This window comes from Notothenia rossii, assembly GCF_949606895.1.
Source record: "Notothenia rossii genome assembly, chromosome: 8".
In the NCBI taxonomy this organism is placed as follows: Eukaryota; Metazoa; Chordata; class Actinopteri; order Perciformes; family Nototheniidae; genus Notothenia; species Notothenia rossii.
In genome coordinates, this window is record NC_136906.1 from 47,524,870 (window position 1) to 47,551,850 (window position 26,981).

Consider the following 26,981-nt stretch of genomic DNA (forward strand, 5'->3'; position numbering starts at 1 on the left):
CCCCCCACTTTGAGAAACACTGCCCTATGCCAGCTGTGATGAAGGCGTCTTCTTCACACAGATGCTTTCAGATTCATTCATTTGGTTTTCGAGCCCACAAGTCAGAAATAGATTATAGTAAAGTATATCTACAAATAACTTGTTGAAATTATTGAATTTAAAAAGCATTTAGTTGCACAACACTGTGCAGATGGTTGAGGCATGTTCTTCTTTTTTTTAAGGACCCTCACAACTATTAATATCTGAAACTATAATGTTCACTTGACCATTCTTGGCCTATCTTGGTTTTGATTAATGTATGCTTGGTATGAACTCTTAATTCATTCCTAAAATGAGCTTCTGCAGACTTTAATGATGGAGTACCTGAGAAACTCTTGGAAGGGGGTTAGTGAACTTCATGTCAGCAGTCATTTCTGTCAGAGGTGCATCATTGTTTGTGAGGATTTCAGATTAACCGGCAATGATTAACATTACGCTCATCAACCATCTGCTGACTAACAGAATGACCTTTAATAGCACTGTGTGTGCTACTGCTTTTTCCTAGTACATCAGTGAGGTACACTGAAGAAACTGAAGCATTGACTTTGATTAAATGTAATATGTCAACAGATTTGCTAACTGTATTAGGTTAGTTGAAAGCAACAATATTAAGTTGAACCTATTATTTTTTATTTAAAGGTAATATGATTGCTTTCAACTAACCTAATACAGTTATGTGAAATGTGTTGGAATAAACCATTTAATTAAAGCCTAGGTTCCAGTTTTTTCAGTGTAGTAATAATGCCAGCAAAAAAACAAACATTTAAGTGCTCATTTATTCATCACTAAATAACGTATAATGAACTGGCTTTTTACTGTGTAGCCTCATTCTACTAAAACATCAGTGTCTTGTCCTTTTAATCTCCAGAGTTTCACTTTCCTCACTCCATGGCTTTCCTTTTGGAATAAAGTGAAACGCTCGTTGAAATGGGATTTTAAGCTTTGAGCAGCGTGCGCCTGCACTCAGCTCTGGAATGCGTCTCAGCTTTCTTTTCTTTTCCATGAGAGGAGGACAAAGGAGAGGAGATGGTCAAAGAAATCATGATGACTTTTGCAGACTCATCATGTCTGGTCTTGTTTACACTGGGGGGTCGTAAGACAAAAGCCAGCTGACTACTGCTAAGAGAATCCATTTTTACCACTGCACTTAAACTATTGTGCAGCTGCAAACAGTCTGTCCTCTGTCCCCTTCTCCCTCTGCAGGTCGTGTATTTTGGAGATAGCATGAGGTCGGATATGTTCCCTGCCAGCAGCTTTGGGAAGTGGGAGACAGTGATGATCGTGGAGGAAATGGAGGGGGAGGGCGTCCCGAAGAGTGACGCGGCGAAGTGTAATGAGGCCCAAGTGGAGCTGGAGAAAAAGGGAAAGTTTGAGGTGAGTTCAGAGGAGCAGCTGTTTCCCTTTAGCAGTGACTGCTGCTCCTCTCTGCTGGAAGCCTCACCGGCCGCTAACACTCGTTCTCCAACTGTCTGCGGTCGTGTTGCATTGTGGGTAATGCAGACGCCAGGTTTTGACAAGGAAGAAAAATGTGTAAAATTAAAAAGGTGATATCTTTGATTCTGCAGCTTCGATTTTAGTCTTTTTTTTAAGTAACAGTAAGACCAACCGTGTTAAAATAGTGCAGAGCTCAAAGGGTGCAGCCCTCCTGGGAAGAGGTGGGAGGTAACTAAGTACATTTACTCAAGCACTGAACCTAAGTACAAGTTTGAGATACTTTCACTTTACTTGAGTAATATTTCCATTTTAATCTACTTTGAACTTCTACTCCACTACAATTCAGAGGTGACGTGTACTTCTATTCCACTACATGTATTTAATACATTTAGTTACTTCACAGATGTGGATGAATGATGTGAAATATAATCAAGTGTTAAATCAGACTTTAGTTCCACCTGGAGTAAATTCACAAGCTACCCTGCAGTATACAAAGTCATTCAAACTAGCTGCACCTTTACCAGCTTTGAGAACACTTTCATGATCAATCATTATAAAACCAAAAATCATATATATTATTCTGAAATGGACCAATCTGCACAATGACTACTTTTACTGTCGCTACTTTCACTATATTTTGATGATAATACTTTTCTACTTTTACTTGAGGAACATTTTGAATGCAGGACTTTTACTGTAACAGAGTATTCCTACACTCTGGTACTTCTACTCAAGTACAAGATCTGAGTACTTCTCACCTCTGCTCCTGTGGTATATAATATGAATCAGTGATGCCCAAAGATTTGACATAATACCACCTCCTGCTGGTGGAGCCTCGCAGCAGCGAAACCATGCCGCGCCACACTAATTGCGCCACATAAGCTCAGTTGAGGCTCCCTCCGCAAGATGAGGCCCCCCTCCGCAAGTTGAGGCCCTCCTCCGCAAGGTGAGGCCCCACGCAGTCTGCATGTTCTTCCTGTAGGGAGGGACGGCCCTGTTCCAATCTAATACACTTATGTGAACTATGTTGATATAGAACATTTGATTAAAGTCAACGTTTCAATTTGTTCAATGCATTACGATATGTTCTTTAATTATGTTCACTCCTGAGGATATATGTGTGAAGTGCGCTGCTCGGCTGCGCACCGCCTCTCAGCTGCTCCGTCCGTCTTGTGTTTTGTTTTGTTTTTGTTTGTTTGTTTTTGAGCTAATTATTGTCTAACGTTATTTGTCTGTATGACACATCATTTTTGAGAGACCATGCTTTTGATCCTGTGGATTACTTTTCCTTTCTGCGGACCATGTCTGGCCATACAACTTTTCAAAACACACCTGAGCCACAACACGAACAGGTACGGCGAGGAGCCCCGGCCTCTACGCTGCTACAGCCGCGAGGCTATGCTGGAGCTACAATGCGATTGGCCTCCTACGAATACACCAAGCCACCTGTGTTGGATGACATCCCTCGGGAGCTGCTTAGACACATCAGGAAAAAGAGACAAGGAAGGAGGGAAGGTGTTTGGAATCACCTACGGCGGAGATTCAGCCGGCCACCACTTCCATCCATCATTCTCACAAACCTGCGCTCATTGAGCAACAAATTGGACACACTAAGGATATACACAAGGTACTGTCATGAATTTCGTGAGGCCTCTTTACTATGTTTCACGGAAAGTTGGCTACAATCTACGATGCCTGAATCTCTCTTTGAAGTACCCGGATTCACCCTTGTTCGAACAGACAGGGATGCGAACTCGGGGAAAACCACAGGAGGCGGTATTTGTGTGTATATTAATGATCTGTGGTGCCGATCATACTCAGTAAAATGTAAAACCTGTGATCCCAATGTAGAAATTCTTGGGATGACGTTAAGACCCGCCTAGAGAATTTGGGTGTATTTTACTGTTTGTTGTTTACGTGCCTCCCAGCGGCAGAGCGTCACTGGTGGCCGGCTCCATCGCTGACTGTGTTCACGAGCTGCAACTCAGCCACCCCGATGCACCGGCAATAGTGCTCGGGGACATGAACCAATGTCGCCTAGAGACTGTGTTACCTGGGTTCCAACAGTATGTTAAGGATCACACCAGAAAAGACAATATCCTGGACAAATGTTTCGTAAATGTTAAAGGAGCCTATGTGACTAAATGTAGACCACCAATACTGAACTCTGATCATAATGTTGTGAATATGATACCAGTGTATAAGACCAAACTGAAGAGAAGTAAACCGGAAAAGAAAGTAATAAGGACAGGGACAAATGAAAGTAGGGAACAGTTGAAAGCCTGTTTTGATTGGACAGATTGGGACATTTTTCAGGAAGGTTCACTAGATGAAATAACTACTGTTACCAATGACTATATCCACTTCTGTGTAGAACTAGTTGTTCCCACTCAAGAAATACAAATCTATCCAAATAATAAATCTTATGTGATTAAGCACATTAAAACCGTTATAAATACCAGGAAAATAGCTTTCAAAGACAAAGACTATGGAGCACTTAAACAGACAGAGAAAGAACTGAAAGTCAAATTGAGGGAATCAAAACTGGCACACAGAGAACTTTTGGAAAATACTTTTAAAGCCAAAAACCCCAAAAAGGTATGGGACACCATGAAAACCATGACAGGAATGTCATCCTCAGTTAAACCTATTGTGACGAACAATGAATTTTGTTTTGCTAACGAACTAAACACGTTCTTTACCCGTTTTGAGTCACTGGATAATTCTGCAAAGTGCACTGAAATGCTCGAAACCATAATACCTGCTTCCTCTGACAAAATTACCATCAGTGTCGAAGAGGTCAGAAAAACATTTCAGTGCACCAACACCAAGAAAGCGGCTGGGCCAGATGGGTCCAGCGGTTTTCTGCTGAAAAAAATTGCTACTGAGCTGGCTCCAGTGTGGCAACCCATCTTTCAGGCTTCTATGGACACGCACACCATCCCTCTGTCATGGAAAACTTCACACATCAAACCGCTGCCCAAAATTCCATGCCCAAAAGAACATAAGGACTACAGACCAATAGCCCTCACCTCAGTGATTATGAAATCACGAGAAAGAATTCTGCTCCGATTTCTTATCAGTACAACACAAGACAAACTGGATCCACACCAATTTGCCTATAAACAAGGGTGCGGTACGGAAGATGCTGTGGCCACTCTGGTTCACATAATCACTAAACATTTAGATAAACGCAACACCTATGCAAGAGCTCTCTTCCTAGACTTCTCATCAGCATTCAACACAATACAAGCAGACATCTTGGTGTCAAAAATTGCCAAAATGGAAGTAAATCCATACCTTATTTACTGGTATGTTGCTTTCCTCACTAGTAGAGAGCATCTTGTGAAGGTTAACAAAACCCTGTCATCTGCCATCACAACCAATGTAGGGGCCCCCCAGGGCTGCGTGAGTTCAGCTGTGCTCTTTACTCTATACACTGATGATTGTCGTACCAACACACAAAATCAAGTCATCATTAAGTACTCTGATGACACTGCAATAATATCTCTGCTCAGTAACACAGACGACCCTGAGCTGCACCAACAGGCTGTAAATCAGGTGGTTGAGTGGACTGATAACAATGCTCTTGAGATCAACACCAAGAAAACTGAGGAAATCATTTTTGGCTCACCATCTGACTCCCATAAAGTCCCCATTGTCATCCATACAGATGAAATCAAGCAGGGAGTTTCATATAAATACTTGGGTGTAATGATTGACCATCTGCTGTCATGAAAGGATCACATTGAATATCTGTGCAAAAGGACAAAACAAAGAATTTATTTTCTCCGCCGTCTTAGGTCTTTTGGAGCGAGCAGAGAAATTCTTCTGTTGTTCTTTACATCTGTGATCATGTCTATACTGCAATACTACCTGGTACAAATGTTTGTCAGCATCTTTAAAATCAAAACTGCTCCACCTGTTAAAAATCTGCTCAAAGATTGTTGGTCAACCCTGTCAGAAACTCTATGACTCAGCCTATCATAACAACCTAGTGAGGCTGTCCAACAACATCATCTCTGACCCAAACCATGTTCTGAATAGTGAATATGAAGTGCTACCATCTAATCAGAGATACAGGGTCCCACGATTCAATAAAGTCAGACTGAAGCACTCCTTCGTGCATCAGTCAATCCTCACAGTAAATACAGAGCTAAATCCCAGATCAAATGCACGCTGAAGGTTCTTTGAGCATGTTTTCTCTCACTGATTGTGCTGTTATGTTAAATGTTTGTTTTTTGTGTTTCATGTATTGTGTCTGGATACTTGTCTGTTGATGTTGGACATGGAGCTGCTGTGACGCAAGTCAAATTTCAGAGTTGATCTGACCAATAAAGTATTATCGTCTCGTTAATTATTTCTCCAATGTAAATGAGCTGTGACAATTCCTTTGTTCTAAAAATATTTTTTTAATTGGTAGCTTGTACGATTAATGCCAAATAACCATGGGGAAGTCTTATTTGAGTAATGTGTTGGAAAACCTTCAAATAGATTCAAATAAGCATACGCATTACATTGGCAGTGCAGAGGATCCCTCTCATCTGGGTTGGTTAGTTCTGCTTTTTCTGCTGAAAGAAATTGCTCCGTCTTCTTTTTTGTTCTCCCTTCTCAAATATTATATTTATATATATTTGGTACAATCTCCATAACAGCATGATCTAAATCTCGCAGATGTTTTTTCATCCTCTCTGAATACCATATAGCAGTTCCTGATGGCATCAGCTGATATTGTGCAAGGCACACATTTCTCACTGTGGTTTGTGAGGTTTCACTTCCTGTGGGCTAATCCTTGCTCATCATCTCTCTGTGTATAAAACTGATGTGATCATGATGTGATCATAGCTAACAACGCAGAGTCTCAGAACCAGAGGTGGGAAATGAAGTACAAATACTTTGTTAATGTACTTCAATCGAGTTTTCTCCACTATTTATTTTTCTGACAACTTATACTTGTACCCCTTATTACTACTGTTTAACAAAATACTACTGTACTTTCTACTTCTTACATTTTCAAAACAGGCTTGTTACTTTAGTTTTAATCTGCATTTGGTGGCATGATCATTATTATTTAGTCATTGCACACCTATTTCAAATGGTGCCAGTAGCCTAGGAAGCTATTTCAACGGAGCTAGGCAGAAGCAGCATCAAGAAGGGCTAATGTTGGGGAAGAGGAAGATGCAGGACTGAAACGTTGACTTGAATTAAATGACAACACATTTCTGGAGAAACAGTTATTACAGTTATTTGACATTAAACATTTACACTGAAAGAAAAACTGAAACGTTGACTTTAATTAAATGTATTATGTCAACAAATTAGGTTAGTAGAAAAAAAACAATATTACTTTTAAGAAAATAATAATACGTTCAACTTAATACTATTGCTTTCAACTAACTTCAGAGAGAGACAGGTGAAGTTAGCGATATCGACTCGACTGAGAACGGAGACATCCTAATAACCCAAGGCCATATATGAGGGAGGTGTTTTATAAAACAGCTGGTAGTTATGGCTACTTTTGACTTACTTTACTACATTTCAAAGCCCATACTACTTTGACTTCAGTAAAAAAGTGTAGTCAGTACTTTTACCAGAGTATTCTTAAACATGGGAGTCTGTACTTCTACTTGACTGAAGGATGTGTGTACTCTTGCTCTCTCTGCTCAGAACTAATGATTCATGCAGCAGTCAGTAAAGCCCCAGAAAGCCGCCTGCGTTGAAGCCAGTTTGAAGTTTATATAGCTAAGGGTGGAATTCCTTCCTCCTTTTATCAGGTCTGCACATGTCCCAGAATGAATGTGAGCACAGTCTCAGTCAGGTGTGTGTGTCTCTGCAGGAGCAGGGCATGAAGGCTCCGTCTGACGTGTCCCAGCAGTGGGGCTCCTACTTCGTGGACTCACAAGGCAGCGGAGGGGGTGGCGAGGATAGCCAGAAACTGACCTGGTGCTGCCACTGCATCCACAAATACAGCACCATGGCTATCCCCAGTGTGGAGCACATAGCAGGTATGTGGCTCCAGACACATCCCAGATATGTTGGATGGAGAAAGAGAGCCTACAACACGGTAGAAATCATAATACCTGTAATCTTTATAATAAACTTCAACAAAGTGATGCAAAGTCCAATACAACTTCAAAAGTGACGACAGAAAATGTGTTTAAGAGCCCAGAATTAAAACACTGCCATTTGAATCCAGTTATATTACATGTTAACAACTACAAAAGGACACTTAGTAGGAGACAGTAGAATCAACTTAAATATATATTATGTCATAGAAGTGAACATCAGGAAAATCAGGAATCAACTTGTGGCTCTTCCTGTACTTTAAAATGCATTTCATTAAATAAAGGATCCTTTCACTACACTGATGTCCCTCAGCTTATAAATAGTGTGGCAAAAACAAACTGATATGTTATGTTCTTCCACCGAGCAATCAATACGGTTGCAAAAATGTCAGATGCAATTCCTCCTGCGGGCCGTTCTGTAGAGCGACAGAGGCAACGTGGCTGAAATACGATCCGTGTATATTACAAACAGGATTGGTGACAAAGCGCAGCCCTGGCGGAGGCCAACCCTCACCTGAAATGGGTCCGACTTACTGCCAAGGACCCGGACACAGCTCTCGCTTTGGGAGTACAGAGATTGGATGGCCCTGAGTAGAGACCCCCTCACCCCATACTCCCGCAGCACCTCCCACAATGACTCCCTGGGAAGCCGGTCATACGCCTTCTCCAAGTCTACAAAACACATGTAGACTGGATAAGCGTACTCCCAGGCCCCCTCCAGGATCCTTGCGAGAGTAAAAAGCTGATCCGTCGTTCCACAACCAGGACGGAATCCGCATTGTTCCTCCTCAATCTGAGGTTCGACAATCGGCCTGACCCTCCTTTCGAGTACCTTAGAGTAAACTTTCCCGGGGAGGCTGAGTAGTGTGATGCATCTGTAATTGGCACACACCCTCTGATCCCCCTTTTTAAAAAGGGGAACAACCACCCCGGTCTGCCACTCCTTTGGTACTGTTTCCGACTTCCACGCAACGTTGATGAGACGTGTCAACCATGACAGTCCCTCAACACCCAGAGCCTTCAGCATTTCTGGGAGGATCTCATCCACCCCCGGGGCTTTGCCACTGTGAAGTTGTTTGACGACCTCAGTGACCTCCCCCCGGGAGATTGGTGTCGATCCCCCGTCATACTCCAGCTCTGCCTCTAACATAGAGGGCGGAGTTGTCGGGTTCAGGAGTTCCTCAAAGTGCTCCTTCCAACGCCCTAACACTCCATCAGTTAAGGTCAACGACGTCCCATCCTTACTGTACACAGCTTGGATGGTTCCCTGCATCCCCCTCCTGAGGTGTCGGACAGTTTTCCAGAACAACCGAAAGTCCTTTTCCGTGTCTTCTCCGAACTTCTCCCACACCCGCTGCTTTGTCTCGGCCACGGCTGAGGCTGCTGCCCTTCGGGCCTGTCGGTACCTTGCAACTGCCTCGGGAGTCCTCCGGGATAACAAATCCCTGAAGGCCTCCTTCTTCAGTCGGACGGCTTCCCTGACTACCAGTGTCCACCAGGAGGTTCGAGGGTTACCGCCCCTTGAGGCACCTAGGACCTTGAGAGCACAGCTCCCCGCCGCGGCTTCGGCAATAGAGGCTTTGAACACCGACCACTCTGGTTCAATGTCCCCAACCTCCACAGGAATGCCCGAAAAGCTCCGCCGGAGGTGTGAGTTGAAGGGCTCCTGAACTTGGGCCTCCTCCAGACGTTCCCAGTTCACCCGAACTACACGTTTGGGCTTACCAGGTCTATCCAGAGGCTTCCCCCGCCACTCGACCCAACTCACCACCAGATGGTGATCAGTTGACAACTCCGCCCCTCTCTTTACCCGAGTGTCCAAAACATACGGCCTCAGGTCCGATGATACGATAACGAAATCAATCATGGACCTTCTGCCTAGGGTGCTCTGGTACCACGTACACTTATGAGCATCCTTATGTTCGAACATGGTGTTTGTTATGGCCAATCCATGACTAGCACAGAAGTCCAGTAACAAACCACCACTCCGGTTTAGATCAGGGGGCCGTTCCTCCCAATCACTCCCCTCCAAGTGTCTCCCTCATTGCCCACATGTGCGTTGAAGTCTCCCAGCAAGATTAAAGAGTCCCCTTCAGGAGCCCCATACAGGACTCTTTCCAGGGTCTCCAAGAAGGCTGTATACTCTGAACTGCTGTTGGGTGCATAAGCACACACAACAGTCAGAGTTTTTCCCCCCATAACCCGCAGGCGTAGGGAGGCGACCCTCTCGTCCACTGGGGTAGACTCCAACAACGAAGCACCAAACCGGGGACTTGTGAGTATCCCCACACCCGCCCGGCGCCTCACACCTTGAGCAACTCCGGAGAAGAATAGAGTCCAACCCCTATCCAGAAGTAAGGTTCCAGAGCCGACGCTGTGCGTAGAGGTGAGCCCAACCAGATCCAACTGGTAACGCTCCACCTCCCGCACAAGCTCCGACTCCTTCCCCCCCGCAGAGAGGTGACGTTCCACGTCCCCAAAGCCAGCTTCTGTCACCCGGGTCTGGTCCGTCGAGACCCTCTGCCTTCACTGCCACCCTTCTGGCAGCGCACCCGACCCCATCGCTGTTTCCCGTAGGTGGTGGCGGTAAGGTGCTGGTTCTTCAGAGAGGATTTATATAAGCAGATGTATTAAAAGAAGCTGAACAAAGCAGCTGAAGCTGAACAACACATTTGTCCTGACAATGAAGTCAGATGGCCAGTACTGCACTCGGTAAAGGACAAAGTAGTGGTGCTCTTAAAGCAGGGGTGGGGAACCTCCGCCCTCCGGGCCGTATATGGCCCGCGAGAACATTTGCTACGGCCCTCGAGGTAATTTATAAACACACGCAAAAAAGAAAAAAATTCAAGAAATTTAGACCGCAAAATAACAAGCGAGTGCCTGTTTTTCCTGACCAAGGTCAGGGTCTTTGAACACAACACGAGCCTAACGTGTCATCACGTGGTATATGTCTCGTCTGACAGGAGTGTAGTTCTCACGGAGAGTACCAGAACGCGGTTCCGGGCCGGGCCGCGTCTATCGTTTATTCCAAGAATATCCATAAAGAAAAAAAATCTGCTTACAGTTTTGTTTCATATGGGTGTTGAGAGATGTATCCATAGATCTATAAATTTTACTCTCAAAGTGCACGAGATTGATGCTTTTAACTTCAACATTAAAAAAAATCTTCCTGGTTATTTGCGAATTATGGTGGAAAATAAGTATTTGGTCAATAACAAAAGTTCATATCAATACTTTGTTATATACCCTTTGTTGGCAATGACAGAGGTCAAACGTTCCCCCCCACTTAAATCATATCCACATGGATATGAAACTAAATACATTTGCACACATCTTGTGTCCATATATTTCTGTTTTGGTGGTCATGCCACGGTGCATGCATGTGCGGGTCATGGTCAAATATCTGGATTAAGAGGTTGCTTTCTCTTTGCACAGCATGAAAGAAAGGCGAAATGAATGGGCTGTGATTTTAGTTTTTTAAGCAGACGTTGAGTTCAATCATTTGTACGGCCCTCGGAGGATGTTGTAAAAATTGAAATGGCCCTTGAGAGGAAAAAGGTTCCCCACCCCTGTCTTAAAGGATAGGGTTGAGTAAGAATTATAAAACAAATGTCATATCATAAGATACATTCCTTTTCTATTTTAGAGTAGGGAATTCTTCCCTTACATGAATGTGAAATATCTGCAGAGTTTATTTATCGTTATTTGTGATGTTTAGTGCCATGTCTTTTTGGAGGCAAGAGGTCAAACGTCCTCTGGAGTGGACTCTTTATTATTAGCTGTTGCTTTCAGAATCTGAATTGCTTTGATTCCCGCAGCGAGGACATTTACAGTGTTACAGCAAAAGGTGGCACAGCAGGTAAAAAAAGGCATGGAATAATAAAGAATAATCTAACTTAAAAATAGAAGCACACATGAATCAGAATACCTTTATTCCCCCCAGAGAGGAGAGATGAGATGTACATTGTTACAGCAAGTTAAGAGCCAAAGATAGCTTAATATTTAAGAAGCATGCATGCAAATATTAAAGATAAAAGTAGAATCACACAATTTACAAAATACACATCCAGCACCATAACAGTTGTGAGGTAGTGACCAGGTGATACTATTAAAGGTGGAAGTATATTGCTTAGATTGTTGGTATATAGTAGTAATATAATCAAAATGAAGACATACGTTTACATCCATGGCCAAAAATGTGGAGCAGCATTTGAAAGAAATAAGTGATAGGTAACATATCAGCAGTGGTGCATTCAAATGCAGGTGGTCTGCATGGATAACCTGCTGTTGACTTTCCTGTATGACCTTCCTCTTCCAGATCTCCCTCTGGATTACAAGTTCCCCAGGTTTTCTCCGGACAAGCCCTGCACCACGGGCTACTACCCCCGGCCCCCGGATTCTTTGCTGAAGAGATGCGAGAGCCTGTCATAAAAAAATAAAAGAGGGAAAAAGTTAAAAAAAATAAAAGTCCTCCCTTGCCCCTCGCCTCAGGAGAGGAATGTCAGTTCCCCACCTGACCCCCGCCATCTGTGGAGCACAGGAAGCACCCCCCCCCATTCAGAGAAATCATGTGAATGTAAGCCACAGTATCTCTGTAATAACGCCGACATTTCAACGTGGTTTTGTGGTCTAGTGTTTGTGGAAATACGACAATTAAAGTGTGTCTGCATTAAGTAGTAATAGGAAGTGTAGTGTTTATTGTTTTATGTGTGAGGGAATTATTATTTCCAATGGTAGATTGTTTTAAAATCTGAATTCTATAAACTTTTCCATAATAAAGTTAACATTTGACTGTCTCTTTATCAGTGATTACCTCAAAACGTTACCTTCGTCAGCTGTACCCAGACTGTCACTGTGTTTGTCCCTAAAATTCCTTCGGAATCATTGTGTCAGTATTTCTGTTGATGTGAAGTACTTTTTAAAAATAGTTTCACTGAATGAATTTTGGTAACACAGCCTTAGGTTTATGGTCTGCTTTTTCCCTTTGTGAGTCTTGTGGAAGGTGTTAATATTCAGTTCATTGTTGCTGAACAACTGGCACAATGCTGCTCTTAGTGTTGGCTGTTTCTAAAACACAACTTTGGGAAACTTTTCAAAATAATAATCATAATAATGGATGATAAAGACTATGCTAGATGTTCTCTGTATTATTTTTGGTGCAACAGTGACATGTGCTATTTGAGTGATTGTGTAAGATGTTGACTATTTGTGCTTCTTTCATATGCAGTACTACATGGAGATATACTTACCGACGTCTGAATGGTTGTTTGGTCGACTCGGTGTGCATAGATAATTGTGCCATAATATTGAACAAAAGAATGTGGAGGTTTGCTTCTTTCTTTAGATCACTGACAATTGGTTTCACATTTGCCTCTGTGCTCTGGGAAATGTTTAGCCTAGCTTAGCACTGGACCATTGTTAGCCTCTGTCAGGAAAATACAACTTGCAACAAATACAATGAAATGTTACGCCCTATGTAGATAGCTTGTCAAAAAACAAACATGCGAGAACTCCAAGAGTCAGTTGGGTTTATTTGACAGAGTCAGGGATGTGGGCGGATAAAGGGTTATCACTGGGTTCATAGTAACTGAGAACTACACAGGAACTCAGGTGTTCAACAGCAGGCTGGTTTGCTAAGGGGCCGGCCAGTGACCTATTTCCTCTTGTTAGTTTCAGAGAGATCACAACTAGGGTGGCCAGGTGCCAGCAGGCCACATGTGGGACAAAGTGTGTTTGTGCTGGACAATGAGGGAGATGTTACTGCGATGATAAGAGCTAGTATAGATTTGAATATAATTTCCATCTAACCCTTAAACATTAACATTTCTATTGAAACTATTAATATTATATTGTAATATTAATTACACAGCTATAGGTTGATTTTATTTGAAGAAAATATGCAAGTAAATGTATGATGGCAGGTGCTGCAGTGTGTACATTTGTTATTTCCACTTCTGTTACCTTCTCTGTTCGGTAATCATAGTTTGTTTTTTCTTTATGAGCCTGGTATTGTGAGTTTTGCATGTTAAAATCGTATTCACCTCCATGCGCGACTGGAAAAAAAACTCCAACTTACTGTGGGAATCGCCCTTCGCAGGCTTCACTCATCGGTAAATACATATTTTGTTACTTGATTGACATCTGACTCGGCTAATGGTGATAGTTCTCTTTTGGTTTCTAACAGCCATTGGATAAAAGCCACATTTGGACTTTCTGAGCGACTGTCAATCTAATGCTGGAAATAGTCTCAATTTGTCTGTTGGTCAACCTTTTTTAAATGTATTTTATTAACAATACAACATGTAAATAAAACCAGTTTAGATTTTTCTTAGAGGTTTCGATGGAGCCTGACTGGCTTCTTGGCTAGCTGCTAGGTTGTTTGCTATACATGTTCTTTTAGCCTTTGTGCTAAGCTCGGCTAAACATCCCAACCCTATGATGAACACACAGATGTGATGCTGAGGAGGTCACCAAACAAGAGAATTTCCCAAATGTCCTTTTTACATGGCCATCCTCTCAAGAACTAGAAAGAAGCAGCACACAGCTTCAGCGTGTGTGAGGCCGGTCGTCCAGAGTGAGTATTACTTTGCTGAGTGTGCAAATGTTTTGTGCATACAGCTGTGGTGATTGTACCTTTCTTTCCTCACCTGAACAGCAACATTTGACATGCACATTTGCCTTATGTTGGAGTCATTTGTGGTCTTAAGTTCTTGAAAAACACAGGGAAAGTTGCATTCTTTGTTCAAGTGTTGAAGTACTGTCAATGAAATAAAATGTTCAACAATTTTCTTACATAGAGTTCTCTTTGAGTTGTCTTTGCAAACAAAGACAGTGTTCTGTATTCACACACAGTACACATTCATTATTATACATCTGGGTAACAGGTTTAAAGAGGAACACATGAAGCCAAGTATGAGACATGAGCCAGTTTACTTATGATGGTGATTCATTTCTGTAAATGGGAAGAGAAGCAAACAAGGACTTTTTTTAGCACCATGTTCCCTATAGTCACAGGCTAATGCTTAAATTCTGTGCAGGAAATTCCCTCAGTGTATTGGATTGAGAAAAGGTGTTTTTATTTCTTGTTGAATGCTGGACATTTACTTGTAATGAAGTATGTTATCATTAATGTATTGGTACTTTGACTCAAGTAAATAATGTGAATACTTCACACACTTAGTGTAGCCAGAGGTGGGAGAAGTATTCAGATCTTGTACTTAAGTAAAAGTAGTACTAGAGTGTAGGAATACTGTTACAATTAAAAGTCCTGCATTCAAAATGTTACTCAAGTAAAATTAGAAAAGTAATATCAAAATATAGTTAAAGTAGCGACAGTAAAAGTAGTGATTGTGCAGATTCGTCCATTTCAGAATAATATATATGGTAGGTTTTATAATGATTGATCATTAAAGTGTTCTCAAAGCTGGTAAAGGTGCAGCTAGTTTGAATGATTGCAGGGTAGCTTGTGAATTTACTCCAGGTGGAACTCAAGTCTGATTTAACACTTGATTATATTTCACATCGTTCATCCAGATCTGTAAAGTAACCAAAGGTATTCAATACATGTAGTGGAGGAAAAGTACACCATACCTCTGAATTGTAGTGGGGTAGAAGCACAAAGTAGCAGAAAATGTAAATACTCAAGTACCTCAATATTGCACTTAAGTAGTCAAATACTTGAGTAAATGTACTTAGTTACTTTACACCAGGGGTGCCATACGGTCCGGGGGCCAATCGAGGCCCACGGACCATTTTGAATCGGCCCTCAGGAAATTCAAAGAGTATATTGGAATATGGCCCACAAATTAATCTTGTGCTTGTCCTATATTGTACTTCTTAAATATAAATGTAAAAATATATTACACAGTAGTATTCATGTGTTAATAAGACCACTTCAATTAAAGTTGGAAACATTTTCTAACATATCTTAGTTGATAAGAAAAAAGCCCAATGACTTATTTACATAACAAGCTTGAAATACATCTTTCCTATTTCTCCTTATTATAATCAATCTGAGGCCTCTGTTTTAAGGATGGGCTCAGGGCCCGGCCCTAGACATTTTGGTGCCCTAGGCGAGATTATGATTTGGTGCCCCCCGCCCCAGCCCCTTCAAGCAATACACAATAGAATATATAAAGAATAAATGAAAAATCTCTACAAAAGACCAATACACTACAAAAACTGAAACATATTGACATGTTGGTTATATACATAAAGAAGGTTTCAAATGTATTCATTATTGTATGAACATGTTTTAATTGGTGGGTGGAAGTCACATCCTCTAGGGGGGTCCGGGGGTATGCTCCCCCGGAAAGATTTGTTTTAACATTTTAAAGTAAAATGCTTCAATCTGGTGCACTTTGAGCAGAATGACTAGAGACTATCTAGGTGCTTCAACTCTAAAACACCCTTATGAAAAAGATCGGTTTACATTTTAATAATCAAATAAGTATGTGAACATAACCAATAACCTACCATAGCCAATAACAAATACATGTAACGTATTTTATTTTTGTTGTTTATTCATATCTTATTTTATCCAGTTAACATTTATTTATTCATGCATTTTTTTGAATATCTCCAGTTTTAAAGGATATTTTTGGTTACTGTCCTATAGTATACATTGGAATAATTTCAAACCTGTTTCTATTTATTCTAATAATTATAAAGGTGTGCCTTAATAAATTGTGATCAAACCGTTTGAGACCCACTGAGATAAGTTAGACTAAAGCGAACTATCTAAACACTCAGAGTCCTTTACCTCGATGCATGCGCGCCCTCTCTTTCTTGCTCTTTTCTGTATGTGGCCCTCGGTTTGGACACCCCTGATTTACACCATTCAGCTCTGAAGCTCTGCTCACACCTCTTCATGTTACCTGTTAGTTTAACACCGTTCGGGGGGGGGGGGGGCCTGCTTCATTAAGCCTTTCCCTCTCTCTTTCTCTCTCTCTTTTTCTCTCTCCCACTCTCTCTTTCTGTCTCTCCACCTCTCTCCCACCCAGCGGCCCCTCCTCACGCGCTAGCAGGACTCTCCCTCCACTCTCTGTTTTCTTTCCCTCCCCTCTCTAACTTTGTTTCGTCCCTAAAACAAACTTCATCTCATCGTACTGATCTTCTCCAGAAGCTCCGCCGTGTTCCGGGCAGACATGGTCGCGGTGAGGCCGGGCTCCGGGTTCCTGAGCACCGCCTGTGACAGGTAAGCTTAGCGGGCTTTCCGTCACTTTTTTTCGGACTCGACGCGAACAAGGCTCCCTGTGTGCGGAGCGGAGGATTACTGAGCTGTCTGCGGTTAAATTCACTTCACTGTTTCACTCCACTACCCGTAGTCATATGAAGTAATCTTTAACTACTCTTTATAATCTATCCGACAGACCGGATGAAGGGAGAGTGTGCATAAAGTGTGTAAAAGGTGAAGCAGGGTCTCAGTGCCATGAAGGCATCCTCTCCGTGGAGGAGGAGGCTTTCTGTGGGAACAAACCTAACAATACCAGAGGTGGAAGAGGTATTCACATTCTTAACTTGAGTAAAAGTAAAAGTACCAGAGTTTAGGATTGGTATATTAGTAACAAAATTCCTGCATTCAATGTGTTGCTCAAGTAAAAGTATTAGCATCAACATTTAGTTAAAGTACCAAAGTAAAAGTAGTCATTGTGCAGATTGGTGCATTTCAGAAAGAAGCACTCATAACAGCAAATTATAGCAACATTGCTGTGACTTAATTTATTGTGAACCCACTGGTGGTTTTAGTTACTTAAATATAATGTTGCAGGGTTTCATCTACCGAATAATCATATTTAGTGCTACATTTGCTTCCAAAATGTAGTGGAGTAGAAGTATACAGTAATATAAAATGAAAATACTTGGATAAAGTACAAGTACCTTAAATGTGTACTTAAGTACAGTACTTGAATAAATGTACTTAGTTACTTTCCTCCACTTTATAAAGTAATCTTTAGCTACTTTTTGTAAATGTATGTGACAGACTGGATGAAGGGAGAGTCAGCATAGAGTGTGTAAAAGGTGAAGCAGGGTCTCTATGTCGGGTGACAGTTCATACATTAATCTGTCATAATTGAATTGCTCTGCATTTTTACGAGTGGTCGTGGAAAGGCCTGAGGCAGGGACTCATCGTGAGTCAAGTCTGCATCGCTCTGGGCAACACAATTACACCTCGCCTCTTTCTACCTATTTCACCATGTCCTTGAGATACGTAGACAGTAGCCAACATCACAGCCAAATCAGAACTCAGTCCAATAACACGAGCGAACGCAGCACACATTGAGTACTATTGTGTAATAATAATATTAATAATAATAATAATTCATTAAGAGTGATGTCTCACTTCCTGTACCATCTGTGTATGTTTGTTTTTACAATGAAACATCAGACTGATGTACTTGTACTTTAATGTGATTGAGTGTATGCAAAACATTTTTTAATTAATTCTGAACCAAGGAGAGGTATGATTATTAGTCCTTATTTAATACCTATTGACACACTCCCATACTCTTTTAATACTTCTACAATGAGGTTTGACACTCTTCCCTATAAAAAGCTTTCTTCATCACTTCTTTAGTACTGTAGTCCTTGCATTGTGGGGGAACATGTTCAGCTTCATTTGTAAAGGAATATCAATTTAGGGCTGCAACTAAGATTCATTATATTATCCACTTCTACTCTTGATGCTATATAATACACACTTAGAGTATATGCTACAGTAGTTAAGAAATATTGGCGTTAAATAAGGACCTACGATTTAGTGTAAAACAAAGCATGTTAGTGTGAGATGGATAAGATGAGGTTTCAATCAGACTGACAGGCTTACTCAGTAAAAATAGATCCTCCTGACACAGGCGCAGCTTTAGGGTGATAAATGAGTCCAGAGCTGTCCACCATCCTCATGTTCCCCACAGAGGCATGTAGAGGTCAAATGTCAAAAATGGACTTCAGGAGGCAGAGTTTCATGTACCAAACCTGAGCATTGTCTGTTTATCAAACAGAGCTCAGCGTTACAGTGAACCTCAGTCTAGACGCTGTTGAAATCACTACCAAAGGGTTTCCAGCAGGCCTTACAACACCTCCACTCGGGTCATGGAATGTTCTCTCAGGCTCAGAGCAGAGACGCTGTGTGTGTGTGTGTGTGTGTGTGTGTGTGTGTGTGTGTGTGTGTGTGTGTGTGTGTGTGTGTGTGTGTGTGTGTGTGTGTGTGTGTGTGTGTGTGTGTGTGTGTGTGTGTGTGTGTGTGTGTGTGTGTGTGTGTGTGTGTGTGTGTGTGTGTGTGTGTGTGTGTGTGTGTGTGTGTGTGTGAGCACCATCCTGCATCTGCACTGAAGAAACTGAAACGTTGACTTCAATTAAATGTATTATGTCAACAGATTTCACATAAGTGTATTAGGTTAGTTGAAAGCAATACAGTGAGTTGAACCTAATCTTTTTTATCTAAACTTAATATTATTGCTTTCAACTAACCTAATACTCAGTTACTCAGAAATGTAGCTGTATTATGAAACGGCTGGGTGCGTGCAGGGCCAGCTTCTGACAGAAACACCATGGAATAAATCTTAGGAAGTGACTGTGAAGTAACACAGAGAGCAAGGGGTTGGGGGGGGCACACTCAGATCCGGCTGCTCCATGAATTCAGTGAGTGAGGATCTGATGGCAGAAGGGTATTCATATATTTTGAGGGTGTACAAAGAAATTAGAATTTGCATGAAACAAAAGCTAACAGCCACAACTTCTCCTACATTATGGGACAGTAGTTGCTAACAGTGCTTTGAATAGAGGTCCACTTACTATGGAAAGTCTGCATCATCAGGCCGCAGCTGTATCTCATTATTCATGGAATGCAGGGCTTTAGTAAGAAAAGGCTGTGCAGAATATGGGCTGGCTTTCTCAAATCCTTCTCCCCCCACTCTCCCCTCTCAGCTGAGCTCCTTCAGCGATGCCACAGTCCCCTCTGAGACGATGAGAACACACACCCGCGGGGCCCCCACAGTCTTATTCATAAGTCTGCTGTGGCCCCTGCTCGCCGTGCTGGACGTGGGGGCGGCGGCGGAAGTGGACCCCAGCGAAGGAATCCCCTTCATGGGGGGGAACTACAATGGTCACCCGATGCTGTACTTCAGCCGGGGGGAGGTGGAGGAGCTGCAGTACGCAGCGGGGGGGACTCACAGCGACATGGCGAGAAGGATCCGTGAGGCGGGGGAGACCATGCTGGAACGCCCGGAGCTGTACCTGCCCCCCTGGAGCCCCGCCGAGTTCAGCGCCCGCTGGAACGAGCTGTACGGGAACAACCTGGGGGTGCTGTCCATGTTCTGCCTGCTCTACCCCCACCGGGCGGGGGCCCTCAACCTCGCCAAGGACTACATGGAGAGGATGGCGGCTCAGCCTAGTTGGTAGATTTTTTGTCTTTTTATCATCATCTCTTGTACTTCAGATTTGAGGCCTTTTGCAAACATATGTATACATCTGACCCCCCCCCCCCCCCCCCCTTAGTTGACTTATACTAATTAATGATATATTATGTCAACAGATTTCACAAAAAGCAATACTATTTCGTTAAAGTAAAATACATTAGGTTTAACTTAATATCATTGTTCCTCTGTGGGCTCTGGTAAAGATGCATTGTGGTCTGACAAGTCTGTGCTTCAGGAAATATGTTTAGCAGCTGTTTGCTGAACATGAAAGGAAATGAAATGTTCAGATGTGAGCTGAATAGCGCTCTGCAGGGCCGCCTGACACTGAGCTCAGGTCCAGGCGACGCCTCTAACTGTTTAAAATATATGGAAAACCTGCTGCTCAGATCCCTTTCTCAAAATTTCAAAGCACATCTAGATATTTATAGAGGTATTAAGCCAGCATAAGACTCATTCATTTAAAAGAAAATGAACACCTGAAATCACAGCTGACTGCAGGAGGGCAGGAGAACCATTATAATGTTTGACTGCAGCACGATGATTGGCTGCTGTGGTGAAATATAATTGGTTAAAAGAGGATGCCCATGATAAGCTGGGTGATGCAGCTGAGGAGAGAATGAACGCATGCCCAGTGTTCCTGCTTGACTGCAAAGAGGAGCCACTGAGCTGTGGTCTCACGTCTGCAGAGCGCTGAGAGTTCTCTCCTCTGTCATTCTGGCCCCTGAGCCTCTGAAGGCTCAGGAGTCACTCCGCTGTGGCTCCATGACCTTCGATTATCACTCCGACAACTTCAGGAACCGTGTTCTGATGGGGAACTTCTACTTAGTGCATGCTCCTTTCTACACAATGTGCAAATAATACAGAAGTGAGATTTGGTTTGCTTTGTCATCATTTTATAACTGACACCATTACTAATATAGATGTCACCCAGTTAGTGTTCCTTTGCATAAGCAGACAGGAAGTGGTTTTTGATAGCCCTCAGCTGAAACTGCCACTCTTTTATTGTCTGCTTTATTTACAACACACTTTAGAATTACATAGTCTTTGGGTTTTAAATATACAGAATATGATCAAAAAGGATACTGTATAGTAGATAGGTATACAGGGAAACTGAAACTGGAAATAATTCACAAATGGTGTCCCAACTTGTGCTTCTGACGTACATAAAGAGGAAATCATAAACTAATTGATGTTACGATAAACATCAAATAAACCCCGCTTCTTTAAAACCGCTTTGAAAGAAAGCTTGAGTGAACAGAGGCTGACGGGATCCTTTGAAACACAGCAGTTTGTTTCATCACTACATCTGAAGTGAGCAGAATGCTTCCAGAACATTACATTACATTACATTGCATTTGGCTGACGCTTTTATCCAAAGCGACTTACAATAATTACATTCAACCGGGAAGATACAACCTTGAAGAAAACAGAATCATATAAGTACATCAGGTTTCATAGAGCCAAACATTTCAAGTGCTACTCAACTTTGTTAGTAATTCTATCGCTCGAAGTGCAGTCAAAAGAGATGAGTTTTCAGTCTGCGCCGGAAGATGTGTAGGCTATTTCAATGGGGAGCTCATTCCACCATTTTGGAGCCAGGATAGCAAACCCACGTGTTTTTGCTGATGGGAACTTGGGTCCCCCTCGCAGTGCGGGTGCAGTGAGCTGTTTGGCCGATGCAGAGCGGAGTGCACGTGCTGGGGTGTACGGTTTAACCATGTCCTGGATGTAGGAAGGGCCAGATCCATTCGAGCATGGTACGCAAGTACCAGTGTCTTGAAGTGGATTCTAGCAGTTACTGGAAGCCAGTGAAGGGAGCGGAGGAGCGGCGTGGTGTGGGAGAATTTAGGACGGTTGAAGACCAGACGAGCAGCTGCATTCTGGATGAGCTGCAGAGGTCGGATGGCACATGCAGGTAGACCAGCCAGGAGGGAGTTGCAGTAGTCTAGGCGTGAGATGACGAGAGCCTGGACCAGAACTTGCGCTGATTTCTGGGTCAGCTGGGGACGTATCCTCCTGATGTTGTAAAGTGTGTATCTGCAGCAGCGGGTTGTAGGAGCAATGTTTGCAGTGAAGGACAGTTTGTTATCTAGGATCACACCCAGATTCCTTGCAGTCTGAGTCGGGGAAACAACAGAGGTGCCGAACACCTTCACTCTTTAACACGCCAACAGTTTGTTCCTCTAAACTCCCAAAAGTCAGCGTTCTTAGACCCCGGCGCCTGTAAACCAGCAGAGGATTTGCACACACCACACTTTTAATGTCTCTTTATAAGCCTCTTTATTGGTAAGAAAGTGTGCAGCACTTGTGGTAAAATGCTACTAAGCATCTTTATTTTTGCTTTCAACATGGAAAGATGTTTTACAGCTGTGGTAAGGATAATTAAAAGGCTTTTTAATGAAATGCCTTGTTGCTCATGATAAACATTTTCCAGAAGTGCATTTAAAGAGCGAACATTTCACACCTGATTGCCCCTCGATGTTAGTTTCCCACACGCTCTGCATGTGTTGGTGCTTGGCCTTGAGCCTGCTGTTGGTTTGTTTCGCAGGTTGGTGAAAGACGCTCCCTGGGACGAGGTTCCTTTGGCGCACTCTTTGGTGGGGTTCGCCACTGCCTACGACTTCCTGTACGAGTTCCTGAACAAGGGCCAGCAGGAGCGCTTCCTGCAGGTGATCGGCAACGCGTCGCGCCTCATGTACGAGAAGTCGTACGTCCGCGGGTGGGGCTTCCAGTACCTACACAACCACCAGCCCACCAACTGTGTGGCGCTGCTCACAGGGAGCCTGGTCTACATGACCCAAGGTCAGTGTCTGCCATCAGGTCTTCATATGTTGCTGTTTCCGGCAGGGTGAAGACACGAGGCAGAGATATTCAGATTCCCTTAACGCCAGGGGTGGGAAGGTTGCTTAAAAAATGTAATCCGTTACAATAACTAATTACCTGTTAAAAAAGTGATGTAATCTAATTACCCCACTATTAAAGTGGTAATTACAAATTATCCTGATTACTTACTGTTACTTTTGGATGTCAAATATTTAAATAAAGACAATAGAAAATAAATATCAATAGGATTGCTTTAACTCATTGTATTGTGAGAACAGAAAAGAGAAGAAAACACAATGTAACATTAGAAAAGAAGAAACCAAGATCTTCTGAATCAGTGATTTTTAAACACGCCTAACTATTCCAAGTGTTGGACTCCAATACTGAATGTGATGATGATGAAGTAAGAAAGCAAGCAATGTTCAATCCACTACTTTACTAACTCATATTGTAGGAGTGTTTATTGTTGGCATGTCAGCTGACATGTATTCTGTGACTTCAGGAGCCTGCTTAACGCCTTTTCCACAAACCGGTCTCTGATATGATGGGAGCAGATGCTCTACGTGTAGCTTGTTGTCTGAGCTTCAGTGTTAGGAAGCTGCCTCCCTCAGCATTAAGGAGCCACAACTCAACTGAAGGGATCTCATGAGTCTGCTTTTTACTCTCAGGTTCTCACATGGTGTAAAGCAGGGGCATCAAACTCAGTTCAGTTCAGGGGCCACATACAACCAAATCAAAATGGGCCTAACGGCCCTAACCAATCAAATCACAGCACAATAACCTTTAAATATCCACAACTCCAAATTGTTCCCTTTGTTTTATTGGAAAAAGAACATTCTAAAAATGTTCACATTTAATGAACTATCTATAAAGTATATATCTATAACCATAGGTGCAAGTTAAACAAGTGTATGCCTCAGTTTATCATTTACATGTGTGCATTACATCTCACAGACAGTGTATATCAGGGGTCTCGAACTCAAGACCCAGGGGCCAAATCCGGCCCGTGACTTCATTTTATGTGGCCCTGCAAGAGCTTGCAAAGAATATAATAAGTTTATTATACGGTTACATGCCACTTTACAGAAGCAGGTTGCCCATAAACTACATGTCCCACAATGCATCTCGTTTTGTGACATGCACACTGAGACTTGTAATTATTTGCTTTCAGACGGAGTTAATTACTAAGTTATTATCCTATCCGATAATAATCCAATTCAGAGGCAATAATGTCATATAATACATTATTTTATATATATTATATATTTATATAGATCCTCACTCACTGAATTCATGAATTATTTATATACAACCGGCCCTTTGAGTGCAACCTTTATGCGAATGTGGCCCATGATGAAATTGAGTTTGACACCCCTGGTGTATATCTACAAAAGCACACAATGTCTTCTCTGTCATCCCACGGGCCATATGTTTGTCAACCCTGGTGTACATATCTGCTATTTAGTGTTTGTTTTTGACCTATTGTCTTATTAATAACGTGTGCATATTTGTCTCATTTTATCTGCTGTTGTAATCATGTACATTTCCCCGCTGCGGGACAGATAAAGGATTTCTGGTAGTTTGATATAGACTGAGAGGACTTACACCCGACAAGGATGCCGTTGTGGAAAGATCACAGTACTTGTCATTTTCAGAACACCAGATTTTTAGATATCAAATATTGGTTGGGAATATTAGCTCACTGTAATAAGTAGGGGTGTAACGGTTCACAAACATTTCGGTTCGGTAAGTACCTCGGTTTTTAGGTCACGGTTCGGTTCGGTACGTTTTCGGTACAGCAGAAAAAATTATCACAAAACATAAAATATATATATATATTTTTTTATATTATTAAACTGTGAATAATGTATTCACTCAAATAAATACAAAATATAATAAAATAAACATTAAGGTGCAGCATTTCGATGAACTGAAATAATCTGTATTTGAACTTTACTGTACTAATACTCACAAAACATAAACTATTAGTTTGGGGTTTTTAATTATTATTAAACTGTGAATATTCACTCAAATAAATACAAAATATAATAAAATAAACATTAAGGTGCAGCATTTCGATGAACTGAAATAATCTGTATTTGAACTTTGCTGTACTAGTACCTAAGCAGCCATTTTGACATTATGACTTGCTTGTCATTTTATTTTCATGTTTTTTTAAAGAAAAATTAACTTGTCCACATTGCTTGCCGAAAGGGCAGATATGCTGGCACTAACAATGTCTCCTGCTGTGGAGAACACCCTCCCGCTAGGGACAGAGGTGGCAGATACAGCCAGGTAGCGCTTTGCTAACATGGCAACATAAGGATATTTGGCGTTTTTAATAGCTTTGCCTCGGTCTAAACTTTTTGCGAGTGGTGGAGGCTTAAATGCTAGCAGGAGTTGGGTTTGCACTTGCTTTTGGTACCGGTGATATTCACGTTCGGGTGATGCCTTTTCAAATGAGTGTGCAAGTTTGATCTATTGCCAGCCGCGTAACCAATTTTAGTTGAACAATGCTGACAAACAGCTTTGGTTCGGTCCACCTGTCTTTGTCCGTCATCCTTGTACGTAACTGCGAAACCAAAATGTTCCCAAACCGGAGACTTCAATGATGCTGGAGGATTTTCGAGCTCAACTTTATCGGCGTTCGCCATTTCGCCAGTTCCTCAAATTACTGACTAAATCTGAACGCATCCCTGTGACCAGCTCTCATAGTATGCCTCTCGTCCAATGAAATGACTTGGTCGCTTTATGACGCGTTGAACCCAATGTGAGCAAATTACTCTGAATGCTGCGACGCAGCACCAGAGATTACTTCCAAAAAGTTGTTGACGTTCTCAATTTTTTTACGTTTAACGTTATATTCGTTCGGTCGGTACGGGTACGTGGACCGTTACACCCCGAGTAATAAGTATAGCTTTATTTTAGAAACACATTCACATCTACCGTACATCCAGGATGCTGATTCCAAACCCTTCTTTAGAGACTGTGTTGGCAGATAAAGCAGCTGGATCAGAGCACAGCAGGGAGTCTAGCAGAGAGCCAGAGCGTTGGCCCCTCAGTTCTCTGGGTTTCACAGTTCACATGATTGCACTCCTTTAACCATGTTTGTTAAAATGTTTGCTTCCGTTTCTCAGATGTGTTACTAGATTAAAAAAGTCAACGTAGCTTTTTATCAAGCTTATCGGCAGATTTCTTATAAAGGGGTTGTTATACTCAGTGACAGTGCCATTTTGTCTTCACACTCAAAACACACACACGCACATATAAAAACATAGTGTTTCATATAAATATCATGTTCTTCATCTGCATGGTGAGGATTGCCAGTTTGCTTTGAGAGTGTGAGTGCAGTCCGCCTGAGGGTCTCTGTCATCACAGCTCTTAATCCTTTGGGATTGTTCTCAGGATGAGTTTCTACCATAGACTGTATATATAGCGTAAATGGACGTAGGGTCCGTGACGTCACCCATAGGATTCTGCAGAGTTGCCGCGAAGCCCTTAGTAGGCGGAGTCGGCCACTAACGGCTCGACAGTGACGTCAGAGTTCAACTCCCGCCTGCTCCAAATAAGGGCAAAGAGGCGGAGCCGAGGCGGGACCTGCTGCCACCGAACTGAAAGTTCCAGAGCTAGCTGAAGCTACCAAGCTAAGCTAACATGTTCCCCATCGGCAAACTGCCGTGGTATTTTACGTTTCTAAGGTAAGCGGACATGAAACTATTCAGCAAAACTATAAATAATAATCTAAGTCATTGAGTTTTTAGCATAATACTTCAGAATCTTAAAATCCCTTAACGTTTGTATGCAATTGTGCTAAATTCAACATTGGAATCAAGCAAATATTAATATGTTTGCATGACATTAGTTATTTATATTTTGATATCACTTAATTATACGTTTAATACATTTAAATCAAGCTAAGGTACATGTGATGGTAGCTAGTTAGTGCTCTTACCTGTGAGGCCTCCTCCAAACAGCATAATAACCAGACTGTATCATTAAAACTAAGTACCAGTTCTAGATCCTTGACTTTAGACAAACAATTCAAAAGACAACATGTATTTAAAGACTAATCTTTATTTGAATGTGCCTCTTAACCTGATATATTAGTTATACAGTAATAGTATTGACAATCTAAAAAAACTGAGCAACTCAACAGTCAACTTTATGTTTCTTATTGTCTAAAGCATTTGTTATTTTCATTTTC

The 26,981-nt window shown here is 42.1% G+C and overlaps 2 protein-coding genes across 2 annotated transcripts in view; both read left to right on the top strand.

The window, feature by feature from the left end:
• The window catches only part of LOC307016858 (5'-nucleotidase domain-containing protein 1-like), a 64,068-nt gene extending 49,738 nt beyond the window's left edge, over positions 1-14,330 (top strand). The window contains exons 2-4 of the mRNA XM_079646196.1: positions 1,241-1,413; positions 7,310-7,478; positions 11,857-14,330. Of these exons, the coding sequence (XP_079502322.1) occupies positions 1,264-1,413; positions 7,310-7,478; positions 11,857-11,969 (432 nt within the window). The 5' untranslated portion in view covers positions 1,241-1,263 and the 3' untranslated portion in view covers positions 11,970-14,330. The remainder of the gene's footprint in view (positions 1-1,240; positions 1,414-7,309; positions 7,479-11,856) is intronic.
• Positions 14,331-16,524: 2,194 nt separating this feature from the next.
• dse (dermatan sulfate epimerase) overlaps positions 16,525-26,981 on the top strand; it is a 49,394-nt gene continuing 38,937 nt past the window's right edge. Inside the window, exons 1-3 of the mRNA XM_079641817.1 lie at positions 16,525-16,734; positions 19,464-19,933; positions 22,503-22,756. Of these exons, the coding sequence (XP_079497943.1) occupies positions 19,503-19,933; positions 22,503-22,756 (685 nt within the window). The 5' untranslated portion in view covers positions 16,525-16,734; positions 19,464-19,502. The remainder of the gene's footprint in view (positions 16,735-19,463; positions 19,934-22,502; positions 22,757-26,981) is intronic.